The following is a 17192-nucleotide window of genomic DNA, read 5'->3' as shown; positions in this document are numbered from 1 at the left end:
GATGACCGCGGCAGCATTCCAATCTATGGGAATCTCAGACGATACGAAAGAGAGGTTGAACAGGCTAGTAATAGGGGTTGCAATCATTTTGGCAGATCATTTTAGAAAGAGAGGGTCCAGATTGTCTGTTGACCGGGGTAGGGGTAGCCAGGTGGAAAGCATGGCCAGCCGTAGAAAAATGCTTATTGAAATTCTCAATTATTGTGGATTTATCAATAGTGACAGTGTTTCCTAGCCTCATTGCAGTGGGCAGTTGGGAGGAGGTGCTCTTATTCTCCATGGACTTTACAGTGTCCCAGAACTTTTTTGAGTTTGTACTACAGGATGCAAATTTCTGTTTGAAAAAGCTAGCCTTAGCTTTCCTAACTGCCTGTGTATATTGGTTCTTAACTTCCCTAAAAAGTTGCATATCACGGGGGCTATTCGATGCTAATGCACTAATGGTAAAAGATAATACAAAAACAACCGTTCTTTTGTATTTTTTTGTACCATCATCTTTGAAATGCAAGAGAAAGGCCATATTGTACTATTCCAGACCAGGTGCAATGTAAATTTTTTCAGCAGTGTATGTGCAAAGTTTTAGACTCATCCAGTGAAGCATTGCATTTCTGTTCAAAATGTTGCATCAAGACTGCCCAAATATGCCTAATTTGTTCATTAATAACTTTTTATGTTCAAAATTGTGCAATCTCCTCAAACAATAGCATGGTATTCTTTCACAGTAATAGCTACTGTAAATTGAACAGTGCCGTTCGATGAACAATAATTTAACCTTTCTGTCAATATCAGATATGTCTATGTCCTGGGAAATGTTCTTGTTACTTACAACCTCATGCTAATCGCATTAGCCTACGTTAGCTCAACCGTCCCGTGGAAGGGATACATATCCCGAAGAATTAAACTTGAATTCTGGTCGTAATGGTCATGGAGGCCATCCTCAATTTTCAGTGTGTGAGGGATGTGAGAGGGCTGAGAACCTGGCCAAGAGAAATCTTTCTGGGCTCTGGGAGGTTTCATCTATGCTCTAATCCGTGCGCATGGATGATGTCTGTTCTGTTGCGTGAGCCGACCATGAGCTCATGGGTTATTGCTGTCCATCTATAAACTACTCTAGGCTGTTTATGATCACCTTGTCAGCAGCCTGGCTAATGCATGTTCGTGTCTCTGTGTTTCAACTCCACACGCACTCCTCACTGAAGTGGCTGGACTTCTTTCCATAGAAGAACACTAGTAACATTGGCCCAATGGTTTCCTCATCAGGTGGGCCCAGTAGTGAGTTAAAGGGACAGGGGTTTTTGTTAAAAGATCAATTAAATCCACTTAATCCGTATCCTCTGTCGTGTTCCTGATGTTAGTGAATAAAGCCAGTCTCTGTAGTCTAGACCTGCTCTCAGAAACAGGAAGACAGATGTGGTAGACTCTTGCTTGTTGTCTGGGGGAAAGGCAAGGCAGGTGTTTTGAGGTTCCCATCCAATAGGAGAACGGGGGTCCATCTGGGACTGATTTGGCCTAATAGCCTAGTTTCTGGCACCCTGTCTCCTCTCTCACAGTGATGGTGGTAGCGGCTTAACCCCAGAGCCGGAGTTGGGAGACCCCTGTGTGCAAGGAGGGCTGTGGTCTATAGGTTCCCCAACCACTATGGGAGAAACATTCAAGCGGTCTGCTGGGGGGTTTCAAAGGGGCATGAGGAGGAGGAGGAATCCCTGTAGAAAACAACCTAGCTGGAAGATGAAAAGAACAGTGTATCTCCTCAGCCTTAGCTGACCTTCCTCTGGCCACCCTCATTGCTCTAGTCCTAAAATAGCAGAGGTGCTTCTTCCTGACACAACACCACGTGCCTGTTCAGCCGAGACACGGCAGATGAGGTTTCAAAGACCCGTAGATCCTCTGTATTCCCCATGGCTCAGGCAGGGAGCGGCTGTTGCAGCAGCAGAACGCAGCATGTTCCTCGAGGCACACCTTGGCCAGACCAAACAGCATCAGCTCTATCTCTGTGTCTCCCCTGTCCCCCATGTCCCACACTAACAAATAATGGTTCTAAATTGTACCAGATAGGGGTTCTTTGGCTTGTAACCACAGCAAAACCCTTTTTAGTGCTATATAGAATGCTTTTTTGAAGGTTCAATTAAAACCATGCTCATAAGGTTCTAAATGGAACCTGTATGGTGCTACAAAGAACCCTTTCCTAAGGTTCTATAAACAACCATTAAAAAAGGTTCTATGTAACACCAAAAAAAACAGATCCGCTATGGTTACAACTCTTTTTTTATGGTTCTTTATAGAACCTTTTCTCAATCTGAAAGGTTCTGTGTAGATCCTTTTTTTATTCGGGTCAGACAAATTATATTGATAAACTTTCATAGGTGTTATTATTGCGTTAATTGACAAGTTGAAACAAGTGCTCTACATCTGGAACAGCTGGGGGTCCCCTGAGGAGAGAATTGAAAACCACTGACTGATTTAGTCAACTGTTCTCAATTGACTTAAGGCCATGCATTCGTTTTTCACAAGACACCATCACTGGCCATAGTCATATGTAATTCATAATGGCATAACACAACATATTACAGTTTTTTTTGATTGCTTAAGCACGATTTTCAAAACAGGGCCCGTGTTTTCAAAACACTACACACAATTACCACAACCACACATCCAATTAGCAAAACACTACAGATCCTTTGCAAAATTAAACACTCTTGTAAAAACTATACACTTCTTTTTAAAAACCACACTTTGTTACCATATGAAACACACACGTTTCACATTACTATACTCTGTTTGCACGAGTTACACTCTGCTGTGATAAACCTAAAACACTTTTAGCACTTCTACTTCCCTATGATTAGAGTAGGCTACTATCAACAAAGTACAAATATAATGTCAATTCACCAAACACTACACAAGACCAATGTTGCAGACTGAAGAAACTCATTTATTTCTCAACACGCCCAAAATGTTGACATGGAGATTCATAATACTGTAACCAAACGTCACTTTACGTATTGTAAGTTCAATTTTTTTTTTTTTTAAATAACTAGACATTGTCTCTTCGCCTAGCTGGATCTGGCCAGAGAATTTCATCAACATCGCAGGCAATGTTGTCATTAGCAAGACACCTTGGAAAGAAACGTCTTGAATGACGAATCCATCCCTGCATTGCTGCTACCTCCATCTGGTCACAGGCCTCCTCCATGGCTTGGATGAGGGGTACCTCAGCCTGGAGACGGAGATCATATACCTTCCACCGCCATGCCGAGAAAAACTCTTCTATAGGGTTGAGGAATGGAGAGTATGGTGGAAGATATAGGACGGTGAAATGTGGATGTTGCTGAAACCAGTTCTGAACCAGAGCAGAGCGGTGGAAGAACACATTGTCCCAGACAACAATGTATTGCATATGATCGATTTGATTTGCTGCTGTTATGTTGTGCAATTGGTCCAAGAATGTAAGTATGAGTGCTGTGTTGTAAGGGCCCATATGGGCATGGCGGTGGAGGACCCCATTCTGTGTAATGGCTGCACAGAGTGTTATATTACCCCCACGTTGCCTTGGGACATTGACTATAGCCCTGTGGCCAATGATGTTTCTTCCCCTCCTTCGTGTTCTCGTCAGGTTGAACCCAGCCTCATCTACGTAAATGAACTCATGCTGGATCTCCTCTCCATCCATTCGTAAAACTCTCTGAAAAACAGTGTCAGGCAAAATTGTGTAGTTCAGTGTAGATCTAGTATACATATTACAGTACAGTAAAAGATTATGAGACAGTATGCAAGATCACACTGCTAAAGTGAATACATACCTCTGCATAATCATGCCGCAGTCGTTTCACACTTTCGGAATTGCGCTCGAAAGGCACTCGATAAATTTGCTTCATTTGAATATGTTTTGTTTTTTTTAGAATGCGTGCCAGTGTTGATGTTGAGACCTGATGGATATCGTTGAAAATGGCGTGGTTATTGACAATGTTAGCTTGGAGCTGCTTGAGTGTTATAGCATTGTTGGCCAAAACCATGTTTACTATCTCCCTCTCTTGCTGTTCTGTGAACATAGGAGGCCTTCCCCCTTGTCGTCCCTGACCCTCAATCCTATGTAGAAAAAAAACAGTATACAATAGTACAGTAATTTCACAGGAAAAGGTAACAGAAGTGCTGATAGTGCATAGAATACAGTACTGTAAGCAGTTACTGAAACCGTGCAGATGTTTTTGATATGATGATATTTTTACAATACCTATTTTCCAGTCGAAATGTTCTCATCACACTTGCCACTGTATATCGGCTTAGATTTGGCTGTACTCGCAGTCCAGCCTCCCTCAGCGTCAGGCCGTGGTTGACAACGTGGTCAACCAGTGTTGCGCGGATCTCATTTGTCAGATTCGGTCCTCTTTGAGCACCTTCTTGTCTTCCTCCTCCTCCTCCTCGTCCTCCTCCTCCTCGTTCTCCTCGTTCTCCTCGTCCTCCTCGTTCTCCTCGTCTTACTCCTCCTCGTTCTCCTCGTCGTCCTCGTCCTCGTCCTCCTCCTCCTCCTCGTCTTACTCTTTCTCTGACTCTTTCCATTGTGCTTGAAGACCGATGAACTCACCTGCTGCTTTTTATAGTGCTTATACACCTGATTGGTGTGTCTACAATTAAGCAAACGAGTGTTTGCACACCTGATGACTGTGTTGAACCAATTGGTTGGACGGTGTGGTAATTTGACAGTCAGTGCTTTGGTATTGCAAGGACGTGACTTCATGATAGATTTTTGTGTGTAATGTATGTTAAGTGTGTTTAGTGTTTTGCAAATCACTGTGTGTAGAGTTTTGCAACAAGTGTGAGGTTGACAATGTGCTTATAGTTGTGCAAATATGGGCTGATGTTTTGCTTCTTGAGTGTAAGGTTTTGCTAATAGTGTACTACTTTTAATTTTAGTGTGTAAGCAATCCAAAAAAACTGTAAATAAACTGGAATGATCTCATGGTTTCACAAAAAGTGCTGTGCGTAAACCACACCCCCAAATATTCAAATGTGCTGCCTCCCGTACATTTTACTTATCACTAAAAGAGCTGTAAAGAACCTTTGATGAGCTCAAAGGGTTATTTGAGTCATTAGGTTTCCACAGAACCATCACCCATCCCAAAGAACCCTTGAGGAACCCTAATGTTTTAGTGTGTAAGTCTTTGGGGAGATCTCCCTAGGTGCTTGAGATGAAATATACACCGGTTTGAGGCAGATGTACAGTAGGTCACTCTATAGCAGTTTCCTGCTCTGCTGGGGATGGCAGCACATGTGGCAGAAATTACAGCTGTTTCCAGTTGTAAACTCAGAGAGGATCCAGCTGCTGTCAGCACCCAGTGGGCCGGCTTTGCTCACTCCAATCTTCTCCATTATTCCTAAATATATTAAGATGTGTTGAATAAGCCCCATTTCTCAGAGGGGCCACTGAAGCAATGTTTTCTGTTTGTTTTATTATAGACACAATGCAACCATAAGGTCTGTACTCGCGATTATGGGGTCAAAACAAATACAAGACCACAGTTGCTTGTTAAGCACTTGAAAGATGGAAAAAATGATGATCCGGTCAGAAAAAAATAGATTCAGTTATACAACGGGTTCTTCTCTTCTTTTCCTGTAATGGGGAAAGGACACATTGTTTTTTCTTCTGAATCCTAACCACCAGCATGATTTCACCTAGAGGGTTGAGTATATAATCCAACATTGAAATTATACCTGTCAAATATTGTACAGTAATAGTCAAGGGGAAAAGTATTCTCAGTGATGATTACTCCTGAAATTTATTGTAATAAAGCCCCCCAGGCTTATTTCAGACTCAGCGGAAGCCAGGCATTGGCTAATCTGTTCTCTGAGAATAAGATAATGACCCTCATATCAGAGTGAAGCCTCCACAATCCCATCAACCCAAGACCAGACCAGTCCTCTCAGGCCATGTCCGCTATTTAAAACCCAACCAATTTGCAGCGTTCGGGAGTAACAGAATACATGTAGCCTGATGGATTACAAAAAAAATCAGATTACATATACATTTGAAAAAGTAGATGATTACTTCTAGAATGACTTTAAAATTCAGAAAGGATGTCTGCGGGATTTTCTTTTGATGAAGTTGGCGAAAAAAATATTGGCCTCCTTTCTGTTTTCTCAATGATATTCAAATTAGCTTTGAAAAAATGCCTGCTTTAAATTTGTTCTGACTGAGCGAGTGTGACCAGAAATCAGAGACCACTATGATGACACATAATGTGTTTGATGGATCGCAGGAAAAGAGCAGGAATAGGCTTTTGTAAACTACAGTACAAGCAATGTCATCCAATGGTGCGACTGCAAACCGAGCAAAACGAGAGTTTATATTGGAAAAATTCAGGTAGGTCCCTCCCCGTTTCTTTCCGTCTGCTTCCATTTAAGAAACGTTTTGCAACAGAATCGGCTGCAAATTATCAAATCAAATTATATTCGTCACAATACACATATTTAGCAGATGTTATTGCGGTGTAGCTAAATGCGGGTTGTTTCTAGCTCCAACAGTGCAGTAGTATCTAACAATTCACAACAATACACACACATCTAAAAGTAATAGAATGGAATTAAGAAATATATAAATATTAGGACGCGCAATGTCGGAGTCGACATATCAAAACGTACAACAAAAACGTAAACAATACATTTTTCACATGCAAATACCACTTTTGGGAGTGCTCAAATCATTTATTTTTCAACTCGAAGCAATGAGCCCAATCATTCCATCATAAACAACAGAGTAGGCTAATTATTCCATAGTTTTGGGGTTATACTCAGGTAAAACAATTTGACTAATCTATATTTCCATATTTCTAAGTTCTATTTTTGAAGGGGTATTATATTAATTGGAATAACTGAAAATATGACTGACTGTTGATGTTTTTTATGTAAAGATATAGCCTAATCATATTATTATCTGTAGTAGAAAGCAGTGAAGCCTGCAAAACCAACCCATTAAGTAAAATGCAACGACCATTTATGGACAGCTATGTAAACTGTAACACTAAGGTAACCTGCCTAAATGACTACTGACCCGTAGCACTCACGTCTGTAGCCATGAAGTGCTTTGAAAGGCTGGTCATGGCTCACATCAACACCATTATCTCAGAAACCCTAGACCCACTCCAATTTGCATACCGCCCCAACAGATCCACAGTTGGTGCAATCTCTATTGCATTCCACACTGCCTTTCTCACCTGGACAAAAGGAACACCTATGTGAGAATGCTTTTCATTGACTACAGCTCAACGTTCAACACCATAATACCCTCAAAGCTCATCACTAAGCTAAGGACCCTGGGACTAAACACCTCCCTCTGCAACTGGATCATGGACTTCCTGACAGGCCGCCCCCAGGTGTTAAGGGTAGGTAACAACACATCTGCCACGCTGATCCTCAACACAGGGGCCCCTCAGGGGTGCATACTTAGTCCCCTCCTGTACTCCCTGTTCACTCATGACTGCACGGCCAGGCACAACTCCAACACCATCATTAAGTTTGCGGATGACACAACAGTGGTAGGCCTGATCACCGACAATGACGAGACAGCATATAGGGAGGAGGTCAGAGACCTGGTCGTGTGGTGCCAGGAAAACAACCTCTCCCTCAACATGATCAACACCAATGAGATGATTGTGGACTACAGGAAAAAGAGGACCGAGCACGCCCCCATTCTCATCGACGGGGCTGTAGTGGAGCAGGTTGAGAGCTTCAAGTACCTTGGTGTCCACATCACCAACAAACTACCATGGTCCAAGCACACCAAGACAGTCGTGAGGAGGGCACGACAAAACCTATTCCCCATTAGGAGACTTGGCATGGGTCCTCAGATCCTCAAAAGCTTCTACAGCTGCACCATCAAGAGCATCCTGACTGGTTGCATCACTGCCTGGTATGACAACTGCTCGGCCTCCGACCGCAAGGCACTACAGAGGGTAGTGCGTACGGCCCAGTACATCACTGGGGCCAAGCTTCCTGCTATCCAGGACCTGTACCAGGCGGCATCAGAGGAATGCCCTAAAAGCGCCAAGTCTAGGTCCAAGAGGCTTCTAAACAGCTTCTACCCCAAGCCATAAGACTTCTGAACATCTAATCAAATGGCTACCCAGACTATTTGCATTTCCCCCTCTTTTACACCGCTGCTACTCTGTTATTATCATCTATGCATAGTCACTTTAATAACTCTACCTACTAACTGGTGCCCCCGCACATTGACTCTGTACCGGTACCTCCTGTATATAGTCTCGCTATTGTTAATTTACTGCTGCTCTTTAATTACTCGTTACTTTTATTTCTATTCTTATTCACATTTTTATTTATTTAAACTGCATTGTTGGTTAGGGGCTCGTAAGTAAGCCCCTAACCTAAAATGCACACACAATTTGATTTAACATTGATTTATCCTGCAATAGATGTAATATACATTTTTGTCTTCTTCTAATGCCTCTTAAGCAGGTTGAGGTTTATTGGGTCTTGTCCTTGAGTGAGGCTTTTTGGTCTTCATTTAAGGTTAGGGTTAGGCATTAGGGTTAGCATTGTGGTTAGGGTTAAGGTGAGGGTTAGGTTTAAAATCAGATTTTATGACTTTGTGGCTGTGTCAGCTTCTAACCTGCACCTCTTAAGGGGAAATACATCTAAAAGTAACTGAAACTAATGAGATTATATGACTGAGTTTGGGTAATCCAACAGTTACTGATAATTTTTTGGGGGCATGTAACTAGTAACTGTAATGGATTAGATTCAGAAAGGAATATACCCAACCCTGCCAATTTGACAGACAGTAAAAAAGTTCAGCCATATATAGCCTAAATTGATCCTGCACATTGGACCTGTTAATAATCTGGAATAGATCTCAGGACCAGGGAACCAATGCCCTGATTCATTAAAAGAGGTGTGCAGAAGCATTGCCCTTTCTGTCAGACAGTGTGCTACCTTCCACTGTGAGAGAAACTCCTCTTGGGAATTCATGCTTAAGAGTGCAGAAAACTGTATGTTATCTTTTTGACAGGTGAGCTGTTTCACTTTCCTTTCGTTTATGGAAGATCCCTTTGAGACATAAGATGGTACAAAGACCAGCTTGCAGTGTTGAAGCAGACAGTTTCAGAATCAGAGAGAGGTCACATGCACATCCTTCCGGTCCTTTCCCTCTAATTGGGTTTCTAGTAGAGGTCTTTGCTAGAAAGTCTATCTATATAGTCTAGTCTAAGTCCCAGACCACCCCTGTCTAGTCTGTCCTCTAGCTGTGTGCTGTGTGGGGTGTGCTGCTATCTTGCTGAGATTAAGTCTTCTCTCCTGCCAGGTCTTGAAGTGGGTGGAGGAGACAGTGCAGGCCCTGAAGGTTCACCTGCTCTCCTCCAATCATGACAGCGCTCAGGAGAACCACTGGGAGGTGCCCTTTGACCCCAGCCTGAAGGAGGTCACTGTGTCACTTAGTGGGCCAGCCCCTCAGATCGAGCTCAGGGATCCCCTTGGTACATCATGCTTTCATTATGTATTTTCGCTGTATAGATAGCAAATAACTTTATCAATACTTGAGAATAATACTATATATCCATCAGTGGAGAATGCTGAGGGGAGGACGGCTCATAATCATGGCTGGAAAGGAGCTTGTGGATTCCACTCCAGCCATAACCATGAGCCTGTTCTCCCCGATTAAGGTGCCACCAACCTCCTGTGATATCCATGTTGCTGAACATTAATGTTATTTAAAATTTTGAAATTATATTGTTATGTCTCAATTGCCTAGGTCACACTGTTAGAGTGGAGCAGGGCCTCACAGAGCTGCTGAATATCCCAAACTCTGCCCGTGTTGTCAACCTGAAGTTCCCCCGACCTGGAGCCTGGACTCTGAAGGTACTGTACAGTAGATCCTCCTGACGTGATCATCCTGCATTGAGAATGAGATAACTGCTTTAGTCACCTCTGAGACAAAATACAACAACTGAATGTCCTGTCTATGTCCAGGTGGGCTGCGGTGGCCGCCACACTCTGAGAGTTACAGGGGTCAGCAATCTGGACTTCCGGGCTGGGTTCTCCAGTATACCAGTGTCTGAGTTCAACCATACCAGGGAGAGACCCATCAAAGGTAATGTGTGCATGCAATTTTATATCTTTGTATGTATACGTGATTGCATTGAATAACATTGGGCTCCCCTCCCCTTCCAAAGGAGTTCCAGCCCATGTGTTGCTGAAATGTACAGGACTGAAGCACCCAGGTCAGCTGACTCACATGGAGTTAGTTTCAGGTTCAGGACGCTCCTTACGCACCCTCCCCGTGCCTCTGCCCTCTGACAGGGGCAGCCAAGGACTCTGGAGTGTCCCAGAATTTCGCACTCCTTCCCAAAGCTTCTTCCTCAAGGTGACAGGGAAGGATGAGGAAGGATACCGCTTCCAGAGGTTGTCCAGTGTCTCCTATACAAACATCATCCCATGTAAGAGATCCCTCTCCTCAGTCTCCTCCCTAGTGTCTCCAAGACAGACCTAGTCCTTTGTGTGACCTCTTCCCTCCTCTCTGTTTTGTCATGACAAAGATCCCCCAGCGGTGAGCATGCCCAAGGTGGTGAACGGCTTTTATATGCAGCCCGTTATGATTGGCTGTTCGGTAGAGAGCGACGTTCCCTATAGGCTGAGGTTCACCAGGAGTGGAGTTGCTATTGGGGAGGAGAAGTTGTTCCAGTGAGTCTCCGTCTGTTCTGTTTGTTGAACACACTATAACACACTATAACACACCATAACACACTATAACACACTATGAACACAATATAACACACTATGACACACTATGGAACACTATAACACACTATAACACACTATGACACACTATAACACACTATAACACCCTATGAACACACTATGCCACACTATAACACACATAACACACTATGAACACACTATGCCACACTATAACACTATTGTAAAGTGGTTGTTCCACTGGATATCATAAGGTGAATGCACCAATTTGTAAGTCGCTCTGGATAAGAGCGTCTGCTAAATTACTTAAATGTTAAATGTTAAATAACACACTATGAACACACTATAACACACTATGAACACACTATAACACACTATAACACACTATGAACACACTATGAACACACTATGAACACACTATAACACACTATGAACACACTATAACACACTATAACACTTGACTTGCCCTCCTTTTGGATGGAATAGCCATATGCACTCAATACCCACTGTAAAACAGCTAATTAGGTCATGGGGTATGTATGACACAGTGCACTGTTTGCAGTTACCAGCTCTGCAAGACATTATTGCCGATAGACTCGGTTGCCTTTTATTGCTGCATCAATCAGGAGACGGGTATACACAGTAGATTTTGTGTACATTACGCATTCGATTGTGTCATCTTGGAAAATTAACAAAGCATTATTTCTTTCTCCCTCTGTTCTGACACTCTGTTTTGAATTACATACATGAAATAATGCCGACCTCTGATGAGAGGTATTCGCTGTGTCTGTGCCAGAGAGGCTAATTTGTCAATGGTGTAAGACAGTATCATGTTCCAATCATCACTCACCTGCCAGCTAACTGTTCATGTGTCTCAGGTTCTCTGGCAAAGCATTTTGGGAAATTCCACATGCCTCAGGTGAGGATGAGGGTCCGTACGAGTGCATTGCTCAGAGCAGCGCAGGACTGGGACGAGCGCTCACACAGCTGACCGTGAGAGGTATGTCAGAACACACCCACGCACGCACGCACACACACACACACACACACACACACACACACACACACACACACACCCACGCACACACACACACACACACACACACACCCACGCACGCACACACACACACACACACACACACACACACACACCCACACGCGCGCACGCACGCACGCACGCACGCACGCACGCACGCACGCACGCACGCACGCACGCACGCACGCACGCACGCACGCACACACACACACACACACACACACACACACACACACACACACACACACACACACACACACACACACACACACACACACACACACACACACACACACACACACACACACACACACACACAGATCACTTACAGTACTGTAGTAGCTAGTCAAAGCTTTCCAAAATACTTATCTTATTTATATATTGCTGATACCACTTTGAAACAAAACATGTAATTCCAAATGATTCAATTTACAGTAAAATTAACTGTTTTGTCCCTGCTCGTAGTGTGTTGTTTGTCTCACTGTGTTGACTGTGTTTTCCATGAGACAGAGCCTCCTCCGGTGCTGAAGGCCCCACTGAACGTGAGCTCTACTGTGGGGGCTGTGGCTGTGATGGCCTGCCAGGTGGGAGGCTCCATGCGCCACAACCTGACTTGGCAGCGGGCAGGCCTCACTATCTTGGCCCACTCCGGGAGGATCAGGGTCCTGCCCAACTCCTTCCTGGAGATCAATGAGGTGCAGCCCCAGGATGCCGGCCAGTACCAATGTGTGGCCACCAATGCCAACGGAGACAGCCGAGTCACAGTGTGGCTGCTCGTCCCAGGTACTGTAGCTCACCGCACTCCAACCACACTGTACCGATCATCTGCTTAAACACTAAACACACCAGGGCATCCTCCATACCTCCTCCAGGCCTCTGGCATCTGCTTTCCATTACTGCCTTAGTAGCATGACTGGCCCCATCTAATTATATTGATACATTTTTTATCCACTTCTCCAGAAACGCTCCCAGTCAGAACATGTTTCAAATCAGTCCAATTGATGCAAGTTGAAAATTGCAGCTTCTATGATGGGCATGGACTCAGATGCTTGTAATGCGTTTGCAAAGGACAAACAAATCTGAAACATGTCTCTGACTGTGATCCGCTGTGATCATGATGTCAGGCCCTCCTGGTCAATCACCCTCTGCCCCCAGACTAGCAGAGGTTTACCACTGCTTAGCCATGATCTGCCTGTAAGAAATGATTACTCATTCAAACATGACTGGGACATGAGTCATCAGCTCTTTCCTATGGATCCTCTCTGTCTCTCTGCAGAGGCCCCTTCTGTGGTAGTCAGACCCCAGAGACAAGCCTTCTCCAGGGGGTCTGAGGTCCGCCTCGTCTGCACAGCGACCGGCTCCCCCGCTCCGCAGCTCTTCTGGAGTCATGGAAACATGTTCCTCACTAATCGGCCAAGGTAAAGGAACTCTTAGCCCACTCAACACCTACACGACAGCAGCTGCAGAGAGTTGTTTGATTCTATTTTAACAGCCTACCATGAATATACAAATGTCACATCTCGTTTGCTTCATTTTACAGTTACAGCTAACCACAAACTATATTATTCCAGATTTTTGGTAAATTTACGTGATATGGCTGCCAATAAATACATTTTCAAAAGAGATTGGACATACTTGGACATCTAGTGATGAATTTCACCAAGACACCTGTATTTGTAATCATCTAAATCAATTAAAATGAATTCCCATGACTGATGTCTGTCTTACATAATACAGGATGAGTATATCCAACCATGGAGGTCTAACAATCAGAGATGCCCTCCCCGAGGATGCTGGGAACTACACCTGCCTGGCAACCAACGAGGCTGGAACCGCCACTCAGACTGTATCTCTCAATTATGCAGGTGGGTAGAGATGTCTATCAGTTCCAGTCCTATTATAGGTTTAGTGAGATAGCACTATAAAGGCTGTGATGTGGGCTTTCCATTTCAAGACTTTACCACTTTTACCCCACGCATATATTTTCAGTTCAGAGTAGGGTCACTTTTGAATGGTTTCTGTGAGAAAACTTTTGTTGAGTGCTCTTTGAATTAATGTCTACCTGATCCATCGTGTTTGGGCTATGTTATCTAGCTGTGAGGAGAGCTTAGATTGACAGTGGCATATTTCCCCGTCTTTCACAGTGGGTTATAGCTTCCCTGTGTTGGCAGGGTTGACAGTCCTCAGGATGTATTTTTAGCCTTGCTGTTATTGACTGCTTGACAGAGGGCACAGCACTGATGGACCATGGCAGCTTATCCCTGGTGTGTGCTTGTATAATACTCACTTTTGTCTGGGAGTGTCATTTTGAACAACACTGATCTGTCAAGACACCATGAAGCTGGCTCTGGCAGGATGCATCATCACATCCTTTCAGCTGTCTCTCTCTGGGCTCCTGTAGAGCTTGTCCCTGTCACGTCTCTGCAGACGTACAAAGCGTGTGAAATGTCAGACAGCGATACTTCTACTTTTACCTCCTGTCTGGGCCGCTGCCCAATTGACTGAATTCAATTCACAAGAATTTGCTATTCTGATCACTTATAGCATTGTGAGCACGTCTGACGATTTGGTAGATAATACAAAACGTTTTGATCATGTTTATTATTTAAGCTTTATCTTGGTTCACCCTTCCTCCATACAGAGGAACCAAGTATCTGGGTGGTGAAACAGGTTGTGATGGTGGCAGTTGGAGGTGATGCGACTCTGGAGTGCCGAGCCACCGGAGTTCCTCTTCCTCTGGTCAAATGGTCCAAAGGTAAAACACTGATCACTTGCGGGATACGTTGCCAATAGTACACTAGATAGGATTATATCTAATCACTTGTTTAATCTGTTATGATAAATGACATTCATTAGGTCGGTATTTGTCTGTGTGTCCTTTTCTTGTCATTTCTCAGGTGATCTACAGGTGGACTCAGTTCCTTTTGCTGAGCAGGACGTGCATCACGGGACGCTGCAGATCCGAGGGGTGCAGGAGATGGATGCTGGGGAGTACAGCTGTGTGGCCAGTAACCCTGCTGGAACCTCGTCTGCTACTGTGTTCCTGGAGGTCGGAGGTGAGGGCAGCCATTTTAGGCTTACTGAATTAATGCCACTTTCAGATAACCAGTAATAATGGTAAGACATTTCATCCTTTATCTAAACCAAGCAGGTGTAATACAGAATATTGATGTATTTTGAACAGAGTAGTTCTATGTCCTTTTTATACACTGTATTTGATTATAGAGAACTTCACGTTGATCTCCCACTCTTTCTTCCACAGCGGCCCCTCTATTCTCAGAAACCCCAGTTGACATGACAGTGGATGTGGGGGAGAATGTCACGCTGCCCTGTGTAGCCCGTGGTTTCCCCTTGCCTACAGTTACCTGGCGTCTAAAGGATGGTAGAGCGATCATCTCTCAAGCATACAGCAGCGGTGGCACGGTGCAACTAGAAACAGGACATCTCCTGATCCAGGGTGAGTCTTATGTCCCTTTCCCACTATTCTTCTTTACACTATTACACTATCCCACTATCCCAATAATGAGTTCCTTACCAAAACAGCAGGCACCAAAGAGACCACAGCCCTCCATTGGCACCAAGTGGGTGACTGGCATGGCTGACATTCTTTGGGTTCATAAACATAGAAGAGGTGGAGCACCTCAGGTCAGGATAAAGCTGGCACTGCTGAATGAATAGAGCGTCTCCCCTTTCTCCCTCAGCGAGGGGAACTGAGGCGCTTTGAGGGCCTTAGAGAATTGACAGAGACTTTTATGTCAAGTTAGGGGTGAGTGAAGTTCAACTGTATAATGTGGATATAATATGCCTTGGTCAGAGAGGGAGGAAAGGAGGGAGAAACAGAGAGAAGAGAGAGAGAGAGAGAAAGAAAGAGAGAGAGTGGTTGGTATATCTATCCACAGCTCAGATCCTAAATGTTTCTAGGCTGGGTTCTTTTTTGTTGGGGAGGGAGAAACAGTAGTATTTGCATGACGAAGTGGACTTCCATCACTGGCTCCATCTGTGTCTATGTGCTGATCTGATTGTCTTAAATGGCAGCAGATGTTTCTGTCTTTACCCGGTATTGTTTAAAGAAAGAGAGTCCTGTGGTCTCTTTATTAATGTCTCAGATATGTAGGCTACATATAGTACACGCATTGGACAACTTCGTTTTCACCGTTTACTCTTCACATGAGTTGACATCAGCCATTTAGACACTTGCAATGTAATCATGTTTTCATTTGTCATCATGTGGTCTAAGTAAAATATACTGTTTAGGACATGTTATATAGGCAGCTATACTACATTGTGTCTAATTGTATTGATACATTTTTTTATGAATCCTAAGGACATTATAAATAAACTAAGAGAATGCCTGTAGATGATTGAGACAGAGTTGATGAAATCTTAGAATGATTCTAGCTAGTATGCACTTGTCTATTCTTAATTCCATTACTTGCACACGTAACCTGTCTCATACTGAGGTTTGCATGGAGATGCCATCCTATAAGTGGAATCTGTATTTATTTGATCATGATAACAGTATTCTCAGAGTAACTATGCATCTGTCCACAGATGTCTGGTTGGATGATGAAGGCCTGTATGTCTGTGAGGCCAAGAATCAGTTCGGAACCATCAGGACTGAGGCCAGAGTCAGTGTCAGTGGACTGGGTATGAACTAGTGTTTGTGTTCAGTCTTACATTTCTCTGCTGATAGATAACACCAGTATCCATTGCTGCCTCTCCCCATAATAGTTTCAGTTTGATCCTACATTATTTGATCAGCTGCTGCTTTGTATTTTGGTCTGTCTGCTCATGTAATGATATCCTCCCGTTTTGTCCAACAGAGCCCCCTCTTTTGGCACATGGTGCCCCAGTCATCACCACTGGGATTGGTCAGTCCCTGAGCATACCCTGCATGCTATTGGATGGAATACCCCTGCCAGAGAGACACTGGACCCACAATGGAAACCAAGTGAGGATGACCTGTCCTGAATAATCCTACATTACTACTTCTCAGAATGTGTGTTTATCATTGCCTAAAATTATCCATTGCTGTTCCCTAGCTGCAGCTGAGTGGCAGGAAGTTCCTGAGGAGCGATGGCAGCCTGTATATAGAGAGGGCACTCCCAGAGGATGCTGGGATGTATGTTTGCACTGCGGTGAACGTAGCCGGGTCGGTCAACACATCAGTCAGCCTGGAAGTCCATGGTGAGAGGAGATACGGTTTACAGAATGGTCAAAGGGCTATGGCAGATCCTCTATAGTCATGGACCATCTAATTAGCGTAGGAATGTGCTGACTATTACTATGGGAATACAACATATTGAGCAACTTGTAACTTGAGCACCCTGCGGTGTTATAGTTGAGAGAGTGTTTCATATACTGCATGCTTTGATGAAGTCATTTTGTCCATAGACAATAATGACAGATTAGGGTTCATCAACAAGTTGTAATGACGATGATTTGAGCTAAATCC

At 44.0% G+C, this 17192-nt stretch overlaps 1 protein-coding gene across 1 annotated transcript in view; it reads left to right on the top strand.

Moving 5' to 3' along the window:
* LOC139545482 (hemicentin-1-like) overlaps nucleotides 1-17192 on the top strand; it is a 79054-nt gene that overhangs the window by 16128 nt on the left and 45734 nt on the right. The window contains exons 5-19 of the mRNA XM_071353295.1: nucleotides 9311-9482; nucleotides 9758-9864; nucleotides 9976-10096; nucleotides 10179-10442; nucleotides 10542-10686; nucleotides 11580-11701; nucleotides 12248-12520; nucleotides 13014-13155; nucleotides 13475-13602; nucleotides 14379-14492; nucleotides 14635-14793; nucleotides 15000-15194; nucleotides 16289-16384; nucleotides 16561-16688; nucleotides 16780-16924. Coding sequence (XP_071209396.1) covers nucleotides 9311-9482; nucleotides 9758-9864; nucleotides 9976-10096; nucleotides 10179-10442; nucleotides 10542-10686; nucleotides 11580-11701; nucleotides 12248-12520; nucleotides 13014-13155; nucleotides 13475-13602; nucleotides 14379-14492; nucleotides 14635-14793; nucleotides 15000-15194; nucleotides 16289-16384; nucleotides 16561-16688; nucleotides 16780-16924 — 2311 coding nt within the window. The remainder of the gene's footprint in view (nucleotides 1-9310; nucleotides 9483-9757; nucleotides 9865-9975; nucleotides 10097-10178; nucleotides 10443-10541; nucleotides 10687-11579; nucleotides 11702-12247; nucleotides 12521-13013; nucleotides 13156-13474; nucleotides 13603-14378; nucleotides 14493-14634; nucleotides 14794-14999; nucleotides 15195-16288; nucleotides 16385-16560; nucleotides 16689-16779; nucleotides 16925-17192) is intronic.

Source organism: Salvelinus alpinus, chromosome 19 (assembly GCF_045679555.1).
Source record: "Salvelinus alpinus chromosome 19, SLU_Salpinus.1, whole genome shotgun sequence".
NCBI lineage: Eukaryota > Metazoa > Chordata > Actinopteri > Salmoniformes > Salmonidae > Salvelinus > Salvelinus alpinus.
This window is presented reverse-complemented; position numbering and strand designations above follow the sequence as displayed.